At 35.8% G+C, this 16,425-nt stretch overlaps 2 protein-coding genes and 2 pseudogenes across 2 annotated transcripts; all 4 read right to left on the bottom strand.

Annotated features, from left to right (window-relative positions):
- Positions 1 to 3,713: 3,713 nt before the first annotated feature.
- On the bottom strand, positions 3,714 to 5,402 carry LOC120174258. Its single transcript, XM_039181167.1, has 4 exons — positions 4,641 to 5,402; positions 4,395 to 4,550; positions 4,068 to 4,322; positions 3,714 to 3,851 (listed from the first exon to the last, which is right to left on the bottom strand). Exons 1-4 carry the CDS (start codon positions 5,400 to 5,402, stop codon positions 3,714 to 3,716), a joined length of 1,311 nt encoding a protein of 436 aa, XP_039037098.1.
- Positions 5,403 to 6,719: 1,317 nt separating this feature from the next.
- On the bottom strand, positions 6,720 to 8,504 carry LOC120174243 (annotated as a pseudogene).
- Positions 8,505 to 9,120: 616 nt separating this feature from the next.
- LOC120174281 lies at positions 9,121 to 10,263 on the bottom strand. Its single transcript, XM_039181182.1, has 4 exons — positions 9,927 to 10,263; positions 9,768 to 9,826; positions 9,574 to 9,691; positions 9,121 to 9,484 (listed from the first exon to the last, which is right to left on the bottom strand). The coding sequence occupies exons 1-4, from the start codon at positions 10,157 to 10,159 to the stop codon at positions 9,400 to 9,402; spliced, it is 495 nt and encodes a 164-aa protein (XP_039037113.1). The 5' UTR covers positions 10,160 to 10,263; the 3' UTR covers positions 9,121 to 9,399.
- A 759-nt stretch (positions 10,264 to 11,022) lies between these two features.
- LOC120174247 lies at positions 11,023 to 14,202 on the bottom strand (annotated as a pseudogene).
- Between the last annotated feature and the right edge of the window lie 2,223 nt (positions 14,203 to 16,425).

Raw genomic sequence — 16,425 nt, 5'->3', positions numbered from 1 at the left:
TGTTAATGGCGAAGCAGATGTTCTAGCCAAAAATGGAATAGGGTCGCTGATCAGTGGTCGTTTTTGGGTGTCCTAATGTTGTTACTTGTTATTCATGTTTCATCTGGTGGACATTACTATCTGGTACGATCTATGCTGGTTGTTGTAGGGGTAGCATATTTTAATCTTTTAGCTGGTTTGGTTGTCCGTGTGAATTCATCGCTAGTGGAGTGTTGCTGCTTTGTTTTTCCTATTCGTTGCTCCATGGTTTGTGTACCTGTTATGTTCAAGTAAGGTTGTCTGCTATTTGTTTTTGGGGTTTTTAATCGATTGTATTATGACCATGATCTGTGGCTTGCTCCTCTTTTATATTTACAAAATCTGTGGTATTCTTGATACCCAGTAAAATAAATTAGGATGCAACATTTATGATGAACACTGGGAATCAATAAATTTAGCCTTCAGATAGCAATCTCAAATGAGACAGACTGACAGAGAACACTAGTAGGCAACATGTTCAAGTAGAATGAAAAGTAAAAGTGAAAACTGAAAGATAAGAGAAAAGCTTACATTCTTTGTTTAGCTTACAGAACAAAACTAAGTATAACATTAACCATCAAAAGAAACAACAATGTTCAAACTTACAAAAGATAATAGCCATGCCACTCTAAACTTAAGCATATATGTTGGTTATATTATATACACAAAAAATTCTCCAAGTCAAAAGGTAGACATATACCTGGTGAAGCTAGACAAAAAAATTGGGACCATATTCTAAAGTCAAAATCAAAAAGAGATCGACATATTTCTAGAAGGACCAAAGTCAAAAGGATGGTCTAAAGTGATGGCATTCAAGTAATTGCTTAATCACAATATTTTTTGAATTCTTTTGGCAAATAAAAGAAGAAATCTACCTTGTGCTCATCTTTGCTAATATACTCTCTTGCATTAAGCATTTCATCATTGGAGAGGCCTTCAATTTTCATGATTTCTGTGAAAATTGACATTCTTCGATCATTTCCTTCTGTCTCCTTTTTGAATAATGCAGTAATATCCTTAATTTCTTGGGCAGTTTCTCGGTATGCAGCACCAAACTTACTTATCTCCTGTACAAGCTCGGATAACCCATCATCACTTCGAGACCTTTTCTTGCTAGCTACTTTTTTCATTGCAGGGGTAGAGGCAATATCATCAGATGTTTGGCAAGTTGAAGCACCTACATCCTCTCTTGATTCAGAATATAAAGTGGTCTTAAACTGGTCAAATATAAAGTGGAGGTCCTTATAAAACTTGAGGTTAAGTTTTATTGCTTGACATTTTTGGGAGTTGTATCATTTTTTCGTTCTTGTCTATAAGAAAATCTTCTAACACTACAATTTCATTAATTTCTATAAGAAAATAATTTCTCCCATTTTTCCTTTTCTTCTCTACAATCTCCATGTGCTCCTTTTGACCAGAGGCCAACCAACACCACTAGGTGGGGTCGATTATAGAACCTCGAATGCCTATGTCAGCAATTAGAGTCAATGCAACTCCTAGGATAGTTGGAACACAGGGAAGCCAATCAACCCTCTATCCCGATGGCTGGCCCATTTCAGTGCCACTCTGGCAATGAGGAAGTAAAATGATCCCCTCTGCCACCCAAAACGCTGAAATCCAAAAATCTAAAATCTCTCTCTATATGAAACACCTCTCAGGAAAATTCTTAAAATATAATTCTCAAAAAATAGTCCTAAATTCCAATTTATAATCCCAAAAGTAATCCCAAAATCAATCCAAAACTCATCACTATCCAACACATATTAGTAAATACCCTTCACATCCAAAGCAAAATTGGGTTTTCGTTTCAACCTAAGCATTGTTTTTATTCATGTCAACTTATAATTTGTCACCCATTGACAATTAACAATTTAGTTGACAAAACTCTGACAGAAAAACCTCTTAATTATAAGGATGGAAGTGAATATGTAACATTTTGAAACACTGAATCAACACTAAATGCAACCAAAACTTAGGGAACTGTAACTGCAGTCTGTTCTATTTTATGCATAATGTATACGAACTTTATTTGATTAGCAATTTGGTTCATATGAAAGTATAATTTCTGCATGAATCAAGTGTAGGATGAGATAAGATCATACACAATATCACAAGTTTAACATGCATAATGAGCAAACTTAGGTAATTGAAAATTCATGATCATGTAATTCAGTAAGGCTAAGTATAATGTAGGAGTTGGAAGGTTGTGAGATATTTAGTGCTTAATTGTCATCACTATGCAGAAGGCCATTCAATCTACTCTGCACCAATAGACAACCATAATATAAGATGAGAAAGCACAAAATGTATGTGTTTGTCTGTGAGTATGTATGTATACTGAAGCAATGTGGGTTTTTTGTCTAAGGCACTGCTAAAACAAGAACAAACTGAGTTGAGAATTTTACATATAATCACGTAAGCATAATCATAGATGAATTTATCTTAGACAATGTGTACATGGAAATGAAAATCCTAGCATGATGTATATAGTTGAGGCATCAGTAAATGAGAAGACTTGCAGTTATTGTGAACTGTACCAAAGACTCCTAGTCTACCCAAAAAAGTTCGCTCGTCATTTTCCTTATAAACTGAATGAAGGGTTGATTTCAGGAAACAAACAAATTTAACCTTAGTTCATATTTTAATGAGTAATCCAAACATAATTGTATCAAATTAAAAAAAACTTCAAAATTCATTTACTCGTTTTCTAACAAACTAGATCTATTCAACTTCTACCTTATTATCCTTTTCTATGATACAACAGCTGCGAGAACAATCTTCCGTTGTACTGAAGAGAATAACATAAACGAAGAAATTAAGGAGTATAGACATACCGCAGATATTGCTTCAGGGTATTGCTGTAGAAGATCGCTCAGAACAAACTCCAAAACCTTAAAAAACGGATGAAATTTTCACAGAGGAAAATAAAAAACAAACAAATAAATAAATAACGGATGGAATTTTCACAGAGAAAAAGATTCAAGAGGTTTTCGTTAACAGAAACAAAAGCACAAAATATAGAAACCAAGTAACATTACTAGGAAAATAAAAGAAAGGGAGTGGAGAAGAAATCTTACCAGGAGAAATCATATTGGGAAAAAAACTGATTTTTTTTGCTTGGACAAAAGAGAGGTCACGGGAAGAATAAGAGAAAGATTATTTTAGCCCAAACGACCGGGAATTAATAGAAACCTATGGAATATGTGGGAATGACATTCCCAGTAATGAAGTTAAAAAAATTACTGTTGACAATGAGATAATATCCTCAAGTGGGAATCTTTCCCATCCAAACGTGGGTATTACAATCTGGAAAAAAATATTCCTACCAGTAATCCTCTAATCCATGATCCAAACTTTCCCTTAAGATTTGTTATATACCCATATCCCATTGATTTCTACATCTTCTGAGGCTATTCTCCGAGTCTTTGTTAATAATAATAAATAAATCTACATTTAAATTAAATTATACAATTTTAAATTACAAAAAAATCCAGTTTTTTTATTTAAAAAAACGAGCTAAATAAATTATCAAAATAACTTGAACACAACCTACTTCAAACCGCTGCACTCTCCTACGATTCGCAAAATGGTCGTTATTCCGACATTATCCAAAACTTTATCATTGATCTACAAAATTGGCTTCCATATAATCCATAGCATACAAAGCTACTGGAGTTATTAGATGCAGTACGGATTCATATCCGAATTGCTTCATAGCCGTCGTCTCTCTTGCGCTTAGACCGATAGTTAATGGCGACGGCGATAGCAGCCACCAGACCGACCAAAGCTACCACGGCCCAAAGGATCGTTAACAGTGTTGTAGTATCATGCGCCTGCATCGGATGATTGTACCATTGAGAACATCATAGGTTTAATCGAAATTGTTGATGTTAAGAGGCCTCGTTGCGACATAGTCATGCAATAAGATGTCGATGAAATGTTTGCGTAACGTTTGTGAACGGTATATTTGAGAATAATGAATGACAAATTTGGTTAGAGTAATGGAATTTTTTGCTTCAACTTTTACCATTTGGGAGTTGGAAACTTACTCCAACAACACTGTGCCGGTTGTGCATCGGGTTGGGCAATTTGTCGACGACCATGACGTAGAACAGCCCCATGACTCCGCTATGGCGTGTGATACTACTGTAATTCGACTCGAAAATCAAGGTCTCCCCTTTAGATATCTCGATGGTTCCTGGTGGAAAATGACAGGTTGACATTTCAACAATGGAACCGGCTTCGTCTCCCGGTTCTTCTCCCTTCCCGTATCTCGGTATTGAAGAACACAAAAGTTGGCCATCCTGGAAATGCACACCGGCAGAGCTCATTACCATCAATTGGATACGTACATGTATATATATTGACATAAATACCTCTCTATAGAGAGCAGAACCAATGGCCCCTGGATGTTGGTGTGCCACAGCATATATGATATAACCACTAAATGGCTCAAGGCTTATCCTTTTGTTGTCGATGCATCCATCGTTAGCCAATCCGGTGGTATCGCAAGGTTCGATTTCATATTCCATCTGCATCAATGATAATGAAGTTATTTGAGAAGAATTTCCAGTTGATAAAAAGGGAATTGTGTTGCACTACGTCATAAACGGTTCATCTACCTTGCACTGATGATCAGCGTTAATCCCAGTTGAATTGTCTGTCCTTTTCCAAGTATCGGTAATATCGAGTAGATAAACTTTAACCGGCAAGATGGAGCTATCCATATCGACCCACTTTACCGTATATTGAAGGTAAAAAGCTCTTTTAGCATTCTGGAACCCCTGTCTCACCTTGCATCGCGTGCCATTGTAGCAACATGACACACCCCCTCTGTAGTCTGGCCTCAGAGGCTTTCCGTCTTCATCGACCGTAACATTATACAGATCGCAACGGCATTCGGCACATCCCAACTTATCTTCCACACCTCTTGTGTTGATAGCGTGAATGTTAAGCATCCATTGCTCCTCAAACCCAGAAGGGATCTCAGCAGGATTACCGATTGGTATTCCGTATGGATCGGGAATATGCACCACGGTGTGCCTCGATTCGGACCCGAGGCCAAAGTACTGGGGAAGCAGGGTACCCTGGCAAACCCCGCTGTTTCTCCCGGAAACATAATTGGACTTGTTAACTTCTGCACGGTCAGAAAACGCTGATATGTTAATGCCTTTGCGTACATGATACCTAACAACCACCCAATGGTGCAGATAAATATCGAGCAACGGAACACGGTTCCCGGCCTCATCGATCACATCGGCATTGAAATTTTTCAAGCCGACATGACCTTTCGGAAAGTCGATGTTATAATAGAATTTATTTTCGACCTCTCCCGGACCAAGCACGAACTTAGGCGACCGGAAAACAGCACTTTTTATCTTCATTTCGTTTCCCCGGAAGGCTTGTGAATATGGTAAACTTAGCGTCACCAAAATCACCACCAAAAGTAACCATCCTTGACCGTAACTCTCCATTTCCCTGTCATTTCAACATCTTGAATCAAAACAAAACCATATTATATATTCTAAACTAACTAATAATTTCATGGGGGGAAAATCAATCCAAACAAAAAAAAAACCATAGAGCTTGTAAGGAAAGAACAAACGTACGTAAAAGTTCTGAGATTAATGGCCGATCGCCTGTAATGCTACAATCTGTTGATTGGCAGAAGTTTCATACGGTTTTATAGTTGAGTTGAATATCTATGTATGTATTGCATGTTATGTCGGAGACAAAAAACCGAGAACGCATTAGGTTTTACCACGTGTGTTTTGATGATAATAATAGATTTTACTTCTTTGTGAATATCAATGGACGGGAAAGGAAATTTGACTGTGATTGTCAAAGATCGTTTGGTACCTAGCATGAAGAATCTCAAACACTATAACTGGAAGATGCAATATTAATATTAAACACGTTTAAGAGATCAATAATATTATTTCGTTTAAACAATTTAAAATAATTACAAGATAACATCTATTCATAATCTTTATAATTAATATACGAATCAAGTGACCTTTAAGGTTAATGAATTTATCGTTATTCCTTAAAGCCCCTAGTCTGATCATCCCATATGTAGGGTATAAATGTTTATTATTAAATAACTGAAAATCTTTAAACAAATACTACCTTGTACTAATCCCAAATTTATCGAAAAAAAGAAAGGTAATTTTTTTTAATCATTGACAACATACACACACTGTAGATACAGTTGCTCGAACTTAAGACCTAAAACAATACTTTTTTAACTACTGAGATCGTTCGATGGGTAGCTAATAAATATATTTTTTGATTTAAAGTGAAAAAGAATTTAAATATTTTTATATAAAATAAACAAAATAAGTTACATTTCGTTAATAATAAAAATATTTTTCATTAAAAAGTATTAAAATAACAAAATTCTTAGTAAAATATTTAATTAACTAAGCATATCCCTATAACTCTCAAAATCTTAGTAAGCACTTTTGTCCATACATATTAATATGTAATATATCAACACCAAGAAGCCGACACCATCAACATGGCCTCGTCAGTTCCGTTCCTTGTCTCCGTAAACGGAGTAGCTTGAAAGGGGCAACGCCAATTCGTTTATCTACACACTGGATTTTAACAATAAACACACAGTCTTTCACTTTGACGTCATTAATTTCACAACAATGTTTTGCTGGAATTCACGGATGCAATATAGACCAGGGATAGAGCTTATTACAGCACATTCACATCCATATTGCTTCATATCCATCCTCTTCGTCACGCTTAAATCGATAACGAACGGCGACAGCGGTAAGAGCTACCGTACCAATCATAGCTACCACCACGCAAAGGAATGTTAACGGAGTAATACTATCCTGCGTCTGCATTGGATGATTGTTTCATTAAAAACATCCTAAGTTTGCCTAACATTTGTAACAAAACGTTTCTGTGAATTATGATTCGAGAGTTGGAATCTTACCTGAATAACAGTGTGCAAGGTGTGCATTGGCTTAGGCAATTGGTCCACAACCAAAATGTAGAACAGCCCCATTACTCCCGTATGATGTCTGATACTACTGTAATTCGACTCCAAAATCAAGGTCTCCCCTTTAGATATCTCGGTCGCTCCTGGTTGAGGATAACAGGTGGTCATTCCTACAATGTAACCAGCATCGTTTCCCGGTTCTTCTCCATCCCCGTAAATCGGTAATGAAGAACACATAACTTGGCCATCCTGAATTCACCAAAATGCAAACATGCACAGGTCACCATATCGTCTTATTGCATACATACATACATTGACATAAATACCTCTCTGTAGAGAGCAGAACCATAGCCTCCTGAATGTTGGTGTGCAACACCATATATGAGATAACCACCAAATGGCATGTCAAGGCTTATCCTTCTGTTGTCAATGCATTCATCATCAGCCAATTCGGTTGCATGGCAAGATTCGATATCACATTCCACCTGCAGCGAAGATATTAAATGGTGATATTTCGGAAGAAATTCTGTTGCAGCACATAAACGATTCATATACCTTGCACCGGTGCTCCGAGATACTCCCAGATGAGTTAAGAGTTCTTTTCCAAGTATCGGTAATGTCGAATATATAACTTTTAACAGGCAAGACGGAGCTATCCATATCGACCCACTTCACAGTGTATCGTAGGTAAAGTGTTCTTCTAACATTCTCGAATCCTTGTTTCACCTTGCGTTGCGTGTGATAGTAGCAGCAAAATAATCCGCCTTTGTAGTCTGGCCTCAGAGGTCTTCCAAATGTATCGACTGTAACATTATATAGATCACAACAGCATTCGGTACACACCAACTTGTCTTCCACACCCCTTGTATCAATTGCATGAACATTAAGCAACCATTGCTCCTCAAACCCGGAAGGAATCTCATCAGGATTACCAAATTCTAGTCCATATGGATCGGGAATATGAGTTGCAGTTTTCCGTGTCTCAGACCCGAGACCAAAGAACTGGACAAGACTAGGACAAACCCCACTGTTCCTCCCAGGAATATATAATTCGTCCTGTTAAGTTTCGCACGGTCATCAAACTCTGATACCTCGGTGCCTTTACATAGTATCTAACAACAACCCCATGATGCAGATACGTCTCGTGCAATGGAACAGGATTCCCGGCCTCATCGATCACTTCTGAAATGAAACTTTTCACGGCAATATGGCCTTTTGGAAATTCGACATGGTAATAGAACCTATCTTCCACCGATCCGAGTCCGAGAACGAACTTAGGTGATAGGAAAACAGATGTTTGTATCTTATTTTGAGCTCCCCAAAAGGCTTGTGAACATGATAAACTTAGTGTCACTAAAAGCCCAATGAAAAGTAACCATCCTCGACCGTAACTCTTCATTTCCCTGTGATTTCAACATCTTGAATCAAACCAAATCCTATAATATCTTCTAAGCTAATTATAAACTTCATAGATTAGAACTCAAAAAGAATATAGAATAAGAAAACAGCCTAGTCTTATGGGGAAGTAATAAGTTATCATTAAGTAATAAGATTGTGCATAAAACAGCAAACTTTTGCCAGTGAGAAGTGATTTCTTATTGGCTACGCTGTTTTTTACTCTCTCTCTCTCTTTTCTCAAAATATCATTCATTGTTCAATACATTCCAAACATATATATATATATATATACGAGCTTCCAATTATCTTATTACTGGGTGCAGGGATGCTTGAAGATATAAATAACCATTCAATCTTGATTAGAAAAAAGAAACCCAAGATTGAATTGAACGCCCCAAACATAATACTGGAGATTTTAAGCCGGGATTTGGGCAAACAACGAGTAAGTGCAATCTGGGGAACAAATACAGAGTCTGGCAACAATCAAATCCATCGAGGAAAGCAATCCAACGGAAAAGAAAATTAACCAAAACAAAAATATAGAGTTTCTAATATTCAGGAAAGAAAAAGGAGGAACAAACAAGAAGAAAAAGAACCCAGAGCGTACCTAGTAAAGTTCGTTCTCTCTTCCAACTGCCTCTTAATTAGGACACATCTTGTCGATTCGATGACGAAAATGCAAGTTTATTTTATAATCGAGTGATCCAGGTGTACATTTAACGACTAAAATGTTTAAAGATATTGAGTGACTTTAACGGTGATTAAGAAGAATATTATTCTTTCTAAATCTTGAGTTTAAATAACTCATAAACAACAGTTGATTACTTTGCACGGTATCCATTGTTGTGCTTTTTATACGAACTATATGTTTTCATTCAAAATAATGTCAACAATTGCAGTTCCAAGTTTCATCTCTCGAGATCCAAGAAAGTATAACAAAAGTGGATTGAATTGAATTGAAAATATAACAAAAATCACAATATATGTTCCTGCAAATTGACAGAATTCCCCTCGCATGATTTCATTCAGCCGACAAAGGTATTGTTGAGATAAAAGTATAGACCGGCAAGTGCAGCAATTCCAATCACAATCGCAATAGGCAGTGCCTTCCTGCATCAGTTTCAACATGAAACCACAAAAAGGCGGCAAATCGACAAGCACAGGTGAAGGATTAACGAAAGGTGTTTGAAGGGTTTTACCCAACAGCTTTATCTCTTTTCATTTCTGCTTTTCGAGCCTTTCTAACATCTTTATCGTTAGCGTTTTTCGCCACAGCTGGCTGGTATGGCTTGAATCTCCTCTTTGGAGCACCACAGACTGCAAAATCCCATTCAAAAAACAATGGTATGAATTCATATAGAGCATGTTGATTTTCATTTGCTCGTCACCTTACCAGGACAAAAATAACTGTCGGGAACTTTCTCAAAGGGCGTCCTCTCGTTATATATATACCTGAAACAATCGTAATATGGATAAATTCAACAACACTTGATCTCAACTGTAAGAAAACAGGCAAATAGAATTTAAAAAAACAGCGAGGTATACGGTGTACCCGCAGTCACGGCAAATATAGGCTTGCTTGGAGGCCACACGCATGGAAAACTTCGGTGCAGTTGAAGCAGCGGGAAGACGAGAAGGGAGCAAGAGATGGAGCGATGGAGAAAAGAAAGGCGATTTCAGAGCAAAACGATGGGAGGGTTGCCGGAGGCCGGCATTGGGTGGAACAGTGAGTGGAGAAGTGGCTGGTTTAGAGGGTAGCGTGGGAGCCTGAAGCGCCATTTGCATATTCGCTCTACTTTTTTGTTTACCTGCTTTGGCTTGTGAAAGGAATGGAGAAGAAGAGGTGAGAAGATAAGAGAGATGAATTGGTGTAGGACTAGGTTGGAGAAAGTATGTGGAAGCGTGGCTTTCATGCTCCCCACACAAGCGCTCACTTCATGATTTTGTTTTGGGGTTAACTACTTGAATAGTCACTTGACTATGGGGATAGTTCTAATTTGGTTGTTGATTTATTAATTTTATCAATCATGTGACTTAGTTATTTAAATGAAATCAATTATGCCACATGTTGTTGATGATTAAGGTAGATACTTTATATAATTACACATTTTATTCTCATTACTTACATTTTTATCAATTAAGTTTTATTTTTAATTTAATTCAGTAAATTTAATCTTGAAATAAATGGTGAAATTATAAGTAATTGAATCGATATTATTTAAATGGTGAAGTGACTCAATTGATAAAATTAATAGATCAATGATTAAATCAGAACATCCTATAATTCAAATGACTATTCAAGTAATTTACCCTTTGGTTTATGGGGTTTTCTTTTTAATACATTTTTTTGTAAACTATACCTTAACCACCTAACTATCTATTTAATCATTTTACTTTTGTCATAGATCTTTTAATTTTGTCAAAATTAGTCATTTAATCAAATTTAATTTGTGTCTGGGCAGATTAGTCTTTTTATTTTTGTCACATCTATTTTATTCTTGTCAAAATTAGTCATTCAATCAAGATATGACGCGTTGATATAAAATTAATCATTCAATCAAGATCTGACATATGTCAACACATGATGGGAGAATGAAATTGCAAGGTTCATGAGTGATTTCTTGTTTGACAAAACTCACCCACACAAATACTATAATCAACCTATAATGATGCAGTTCATTGAATGAATCCTCAATTCTGAGATAACATACAAAGAACAATCTCATTGCATTGCTCAAGCTGCAAAAAAAAAAAAACACATCAATATTCTAATTCATTTCGATAGAATTATGTTCTACATTTTTTGTATCTCTGGCTCGGTTTCACAGATAAACACCGATAACATTCTGAGGTAGGTCGACTGAGCAGAATGCTGGGAACTGTTACCAAGGTTTCAGGTCACCGACAGGGCCAGCGGTCCAATTCAAGACCCTTTCACCGGGTTTCATGTACACGCTCCTGTCATGCGGCAACTTACGTGCAAGTCCATTCAAAACTTGATGGAAAGCATCTCCTGGTTGAGCGGGCTGGGGGAATAACATTGCCTGCTTCATTGAAGGGTTGGCAAGCAATCTCTGTTTTCTTAATATTACTTCAGGCGGGATCGATGTGAGTAACGTGTCCAAGTTGGGGACATCCTTCTCATCAACGAAAACACCGATTTCTTCCCATGGAATCGCATCGGCAAAGGGTAGAACAATGTCATCTGCTATAATAACAGGAATGCATCCAAATATCACTGCTTCAACCAATCTAGGGCTCCAAGGTGCCCACCCAAGCGGACACAAACAAAATACGGCTCGCTGCATATCCTCATAGTATGTAGTTGGGTGCTCGGTTGAAATGTCAAAGAGTGGGTTGTCCTTGAAGTTCTCCCATACTGCCGCTCTAGCTCCCCTGGAATATTTTTGAACAAGTTTAACTCTAGGATCACAATCTTAGGGCAAGCACCCATAATAACTCGAATAACATAAAAAAGGATTCATTTGATGATTCTAATTAGATATTTGGCAATTTCTGCATCATTCTGTAAACATTTCCAGCAACACGAAGGCAGGCCCTCAATTCCAATATCATAATTTCCATAACAAAACATCTCTGATTAAACCATCGCAATGATTTTTTTTCTATTTACACCTCATAAGAAAAATAAAGACCCTTTTTTGGTCAAAAATCTGTCAATTAACAAGTCAGCTTAGAGAGACATACCTTGCATAATAACCACCTTCCGGGTCATTTCCAACATCATAAAAGAGTCCGCGGAAGTAAACAAAATTGACCTAGGAGTTTTTTCAGGAATCAGGTGTGTTTGCATTTTCTGGGGTGGAGCATATGGTGGAATTGTAATTGATCCCTCTTTTAGGCAAACATGGTTCCGTTGTCCAAAAGTCTGAACCAGTGTGGCTCGTTGGAGTAAGGAAAGAATCCCTCTTTCAATAGCTTTCTCCTCCTGCGACAACATATGCACATAGGTAATGATCAATTCTAAATCAATGATTGGGGGTTCATTTTCCAGAAAACAAGAGCCAAATAACATTCAGATAAATGCTAAAGACTAAAATCAAGCCAAACAGTTGAAAAATGTGTTGATTGTCAAGGAGGGTAGTGCAGAAAAGGGAGAACAATGGGAATACTTGATAATGGAAGCATGCTCCAAAGTCATGTGGCGTGAGGAAGAAGTGATCAGCCCCTTCTGTCCGGTTCCAATAAGGCCAATTCGAAGAAATAAGCTGTATTGCGCTTCTCATCATTCGTGGTGACTTAAATGGCAAAGGGAGGCCATTTGGTGTTAGGTCACATGTAGTGTATACGGGAGTGTAAAACCAATCAGCTTCTTCAGGGTTGAGGGTCCGAACAGGGCTGGATAAAAGAAACCTATGCATGTAAATCTCAGCTGCAAACATGTGGTTGAGGCATCTTTGGTCCTTCTGCAATATCTTCTTGTTGTATTTGCTAGGAAGCTCATAAACAAAAACTTTCAACCTTCCAACTGGATCATCTTCCAAGACATCACCAGCACTGCCTGCAAACATGAAAACCACTCATCGAATTTGTAATTCCCCACTTCAAATTTATTGTATAACAACTTCTACCGTTATTGATGCACTAGAGAATCACCAGTGAACCGTAAAAAAGAATGTCATAGTGGCAAAGGTGCTCGACATCAATGCAAGTGAGCAAGGAGGAAACTTTTACTGCTCCTCAATCTCTTTTAAGTTCATTTCCCATTTCACTCTGAATCCAATTAATGAAATAAGGAAAATAACAAAGTTCGTACATCCTTCTAAAGGGAAGTATGTGATTGAATCTCCAAACTTCATACAATGTTGATATAATCAATATGTCCTAAATCAGTTTCCTTAGAAAGAATCCCTAAATAATTGCACCTAAAACAGCCCCATGTAATCCTCTAAATACAATCTTGATAATCCTATTTCAGATTATTTTTCTCGCGGGAATTATCGCACATATGCAAAACTAAATCTTAAACCTAAGCTCATAAAGCATCAGATATCAGACTACCTCAGTATTTTTTTGTTCTACTTATTGTAAGATTTTATTCAGCTCGGCGGTAAATTCACTCGAATAACATCGAAAACATAGTATAGGTATGCTAACAAAAGATTAATATCCCAAAAAAAGTTCACCAATACCATTTCTTTTGTTCTAACGTTACAAATAGGCAGTTCGGTTTATCGTTGAGACTAAATAATTTTTCGACCTTAGGAAATATATAACCTTACACGAAAATCGGAACTTTTTGTTGAGAAATGAGAACTAAAGTAGGTAATTGTTAAGCATAAAACATTGAAATTGAATGAATAAAAAAGAATAATCAATTTGAAGTCATAAACAATCTAGCAAATATCTAATCAGCGTCAACTTAAGCAGATCGAAATCAGTTCTTAAAGAGTAAAGAAACCCCAAAAAGGAATCATCAAAATTAATTCCTAAAACTCAGCTAAATGAACACAGATAAATATGGGGGGAAAGGGGTAAATCTTACCAGAGATTCTCTCGGTAGGTTGACTACGACCCAGCTTGAAAGGCTCAATCTTGACAACAAAATCGGCAAGAAAAAGAATTCCAATAAAAACCCATCTCCAAATCTCCATTTCAAAACAAACTTGTTGGAATCTAAGCAAAGAAAAGCAGCTCGGAAGAAGAAAACCCCCAAGATTCAGCTGCAAACTTCAGCCCCCCACACAAAGAGAAAATAAAAGGGAAAAGAAGAAGCAGCAGTTGTGAAGTCACAAAAACAAGTAGTTAAGAAAGAAATTTTCTTAATAATTTCCGGGTTTTTAAGGGTGGGTTGTCTTCTTTTTGACAAAGAAAGGCCAATATATAATGACAGAGAAGGACAAGCAGAAGTTTGATTCAATTTTCCTTTTTGTTTTGTTTAATTTTATATTTTTATATAAATAAGAGTTTACTATATGATTTGATGGGAAGTCCATCTCATTTGTACCAGAACCCTACCATTGTCATCAATCTTCAAAGTGCCTTCCTAATATATATATATATATATATATATATATATATATATATATATATATATAATAAAACTTTCGAGATAATGTTCTGGAAAAAATTAATTCACGAGATAAAATACTCTCAAGATTAATTGTTTAAATAAGGTGAAATCCACAGTGTTGGCCGTAGGTCGCCATGCCTTCCGGGCGACCTACTAGGTCGTCATGTCTTCCCTGCGAGCTACAAGAGATAGCATGTGCCATGCACGTCCCAACACGCTGGGCATCCGAGACCATCCGACCGAGGCTATCCGAGAGCATCAGATGCCATCCGAGAGCATCCGAGGCCATCCGAACGAGCTATGTCAGGGCATCCGAGGGCAGCCGAACGAGCTATGCGAGAGAATCCTAGGGCAGCTGAGCGAGGGTAGGTCGCCCGGAGTGCATGACGACCTATGTGTTGGGACGTGAGGGTAGGTCGCCCGGAGTGCATGGTGACCTACAAGGTCGCCCGGAGTGCATGGCGACCTACAAGGTCGCCCGGAAGGCATGACGACCTACGGCCAACATTGTGATTTCACTCTATTTGAGCAATTAATCTTGGGAGTGCATTAGCTCGTGAATTAATTTCTTTCAGAACATTATCTCGAAAATTTTGCTATGTATATATATATATATATATATATATATATGTGTGTGTGTGTGTGAATTTTCTTAGTTGTTTAATCAGTTTTTAAATGTTTTAGACAAATACAATGATATGCTGCCGACACAAATGATTCTACCAATATATTATCCATCTTCTATAGATTATACGTTTGTGTATACATATACATATATGTATACATATACGTATATATATACGTATATATATACGTATATATATACGTATACATATATAATCAAATGTAATTTCTTGGTATTTTAATGAAATAAATAAGAATAATAATCAAATAATCTCAATAATTAAAGAAATATTATTTTCTCTAAAATTTCTTAATTTATTGGAAAAATTATAAATATATATTATTTTATAATTATTTTGATAATTTAAAAATAAGAGAGAAAAAATCTTTGAGGGTATTTGGCAAACAACTGATAGTTGATATCTGGTAGCTGGTTCAGTAATTGGTTTGACAAACTGATTTGATTAGTTGATTTGAGAAATTAATTTGACTAATTGTTTATATAGAAATGTTTGGTAAAATTTAACTGATATAGGTAAAATGATAAATAAGAGTATGGTACATTTAGTTGTTATATATATATATATATATATACTTTAATCCTTATTGGGGTGAAATTATTCGGATAAAATACTTTCGATAAAGAATTAAAAATTCTTTAGAAAATTAGTGAATATTTTTTAAAATTTTGAATATATTTTTTAAATTTAATATTTATAAATATTCACCTTGTGAGATTAATACATACTATTAAATTTGTATAAAATATTAACACTAATTTTTTTACTTTTATGTTTTACTATATTTTATTAATTAAAATATTTTTGAGAATCTACCCCTAAAAAATAGAATAATAAAATAAAATTTCAGCTTAAATATATTAGGACGAATGTTATTTCATTATGTTAGGTTTTATGGTAAGAATGTAATTATGAAAAAATAAGGTCAAATATGTCATTTAATATCTTATTTTGCAATCAGTTCTTCCAAACTACTAAATTTTCCAACATTTTTATTTTCAGTTTATTTTGCACAATAAAATATTTCAAAAATATGTTTACCAAACATTAAAAATGAAGAGTTTAATTATCAATAAGTTATTTATGTTCAAATAAACTAAAAGCTCTTCAAAAAATTATTTGTCAAACACCACGTTTATCTTCTAGAAAAAAAATGGAAATGACGATCTTATTTATATTTTCAATGCAATTATTTATATTTTCAATGCAAGGAAAATGGAGGGTTTGGGTGTTGATAAATTATTTATGCATTTTTTATGTGTGATGTTTATAAGTAAAAGATACAAAAAGTTATTTTATTGCACCAACCAATTTACTTTAGTAATTAAAAGAATCGTTGTTGTTTTTAGAGGGTCACGATTTCGAACATTAGC

The sequence above is a fragment of the Hibiscus syriacus genome, unplaced genomic scaffold (genome assembly GCF_006381635.1).
Source record: "Hibiscus syriacus cultivar Baekdansim isolate YM2019G1 unplaced genomic scaffold, ASM638163v2 tig00112044_pilon, whole genome shotgun sequence".
NCBI lineage: Eukaryota > Viridiplantae > Streptophyta > Magnoliopsida > Malvales > Malvaceae > Hibiscus > Hibiscus syriacus.
Note: the sequence above shows the minus strand (reverse complement) of the source record. Positions and strands in the feature narration are given on the sequence as shown.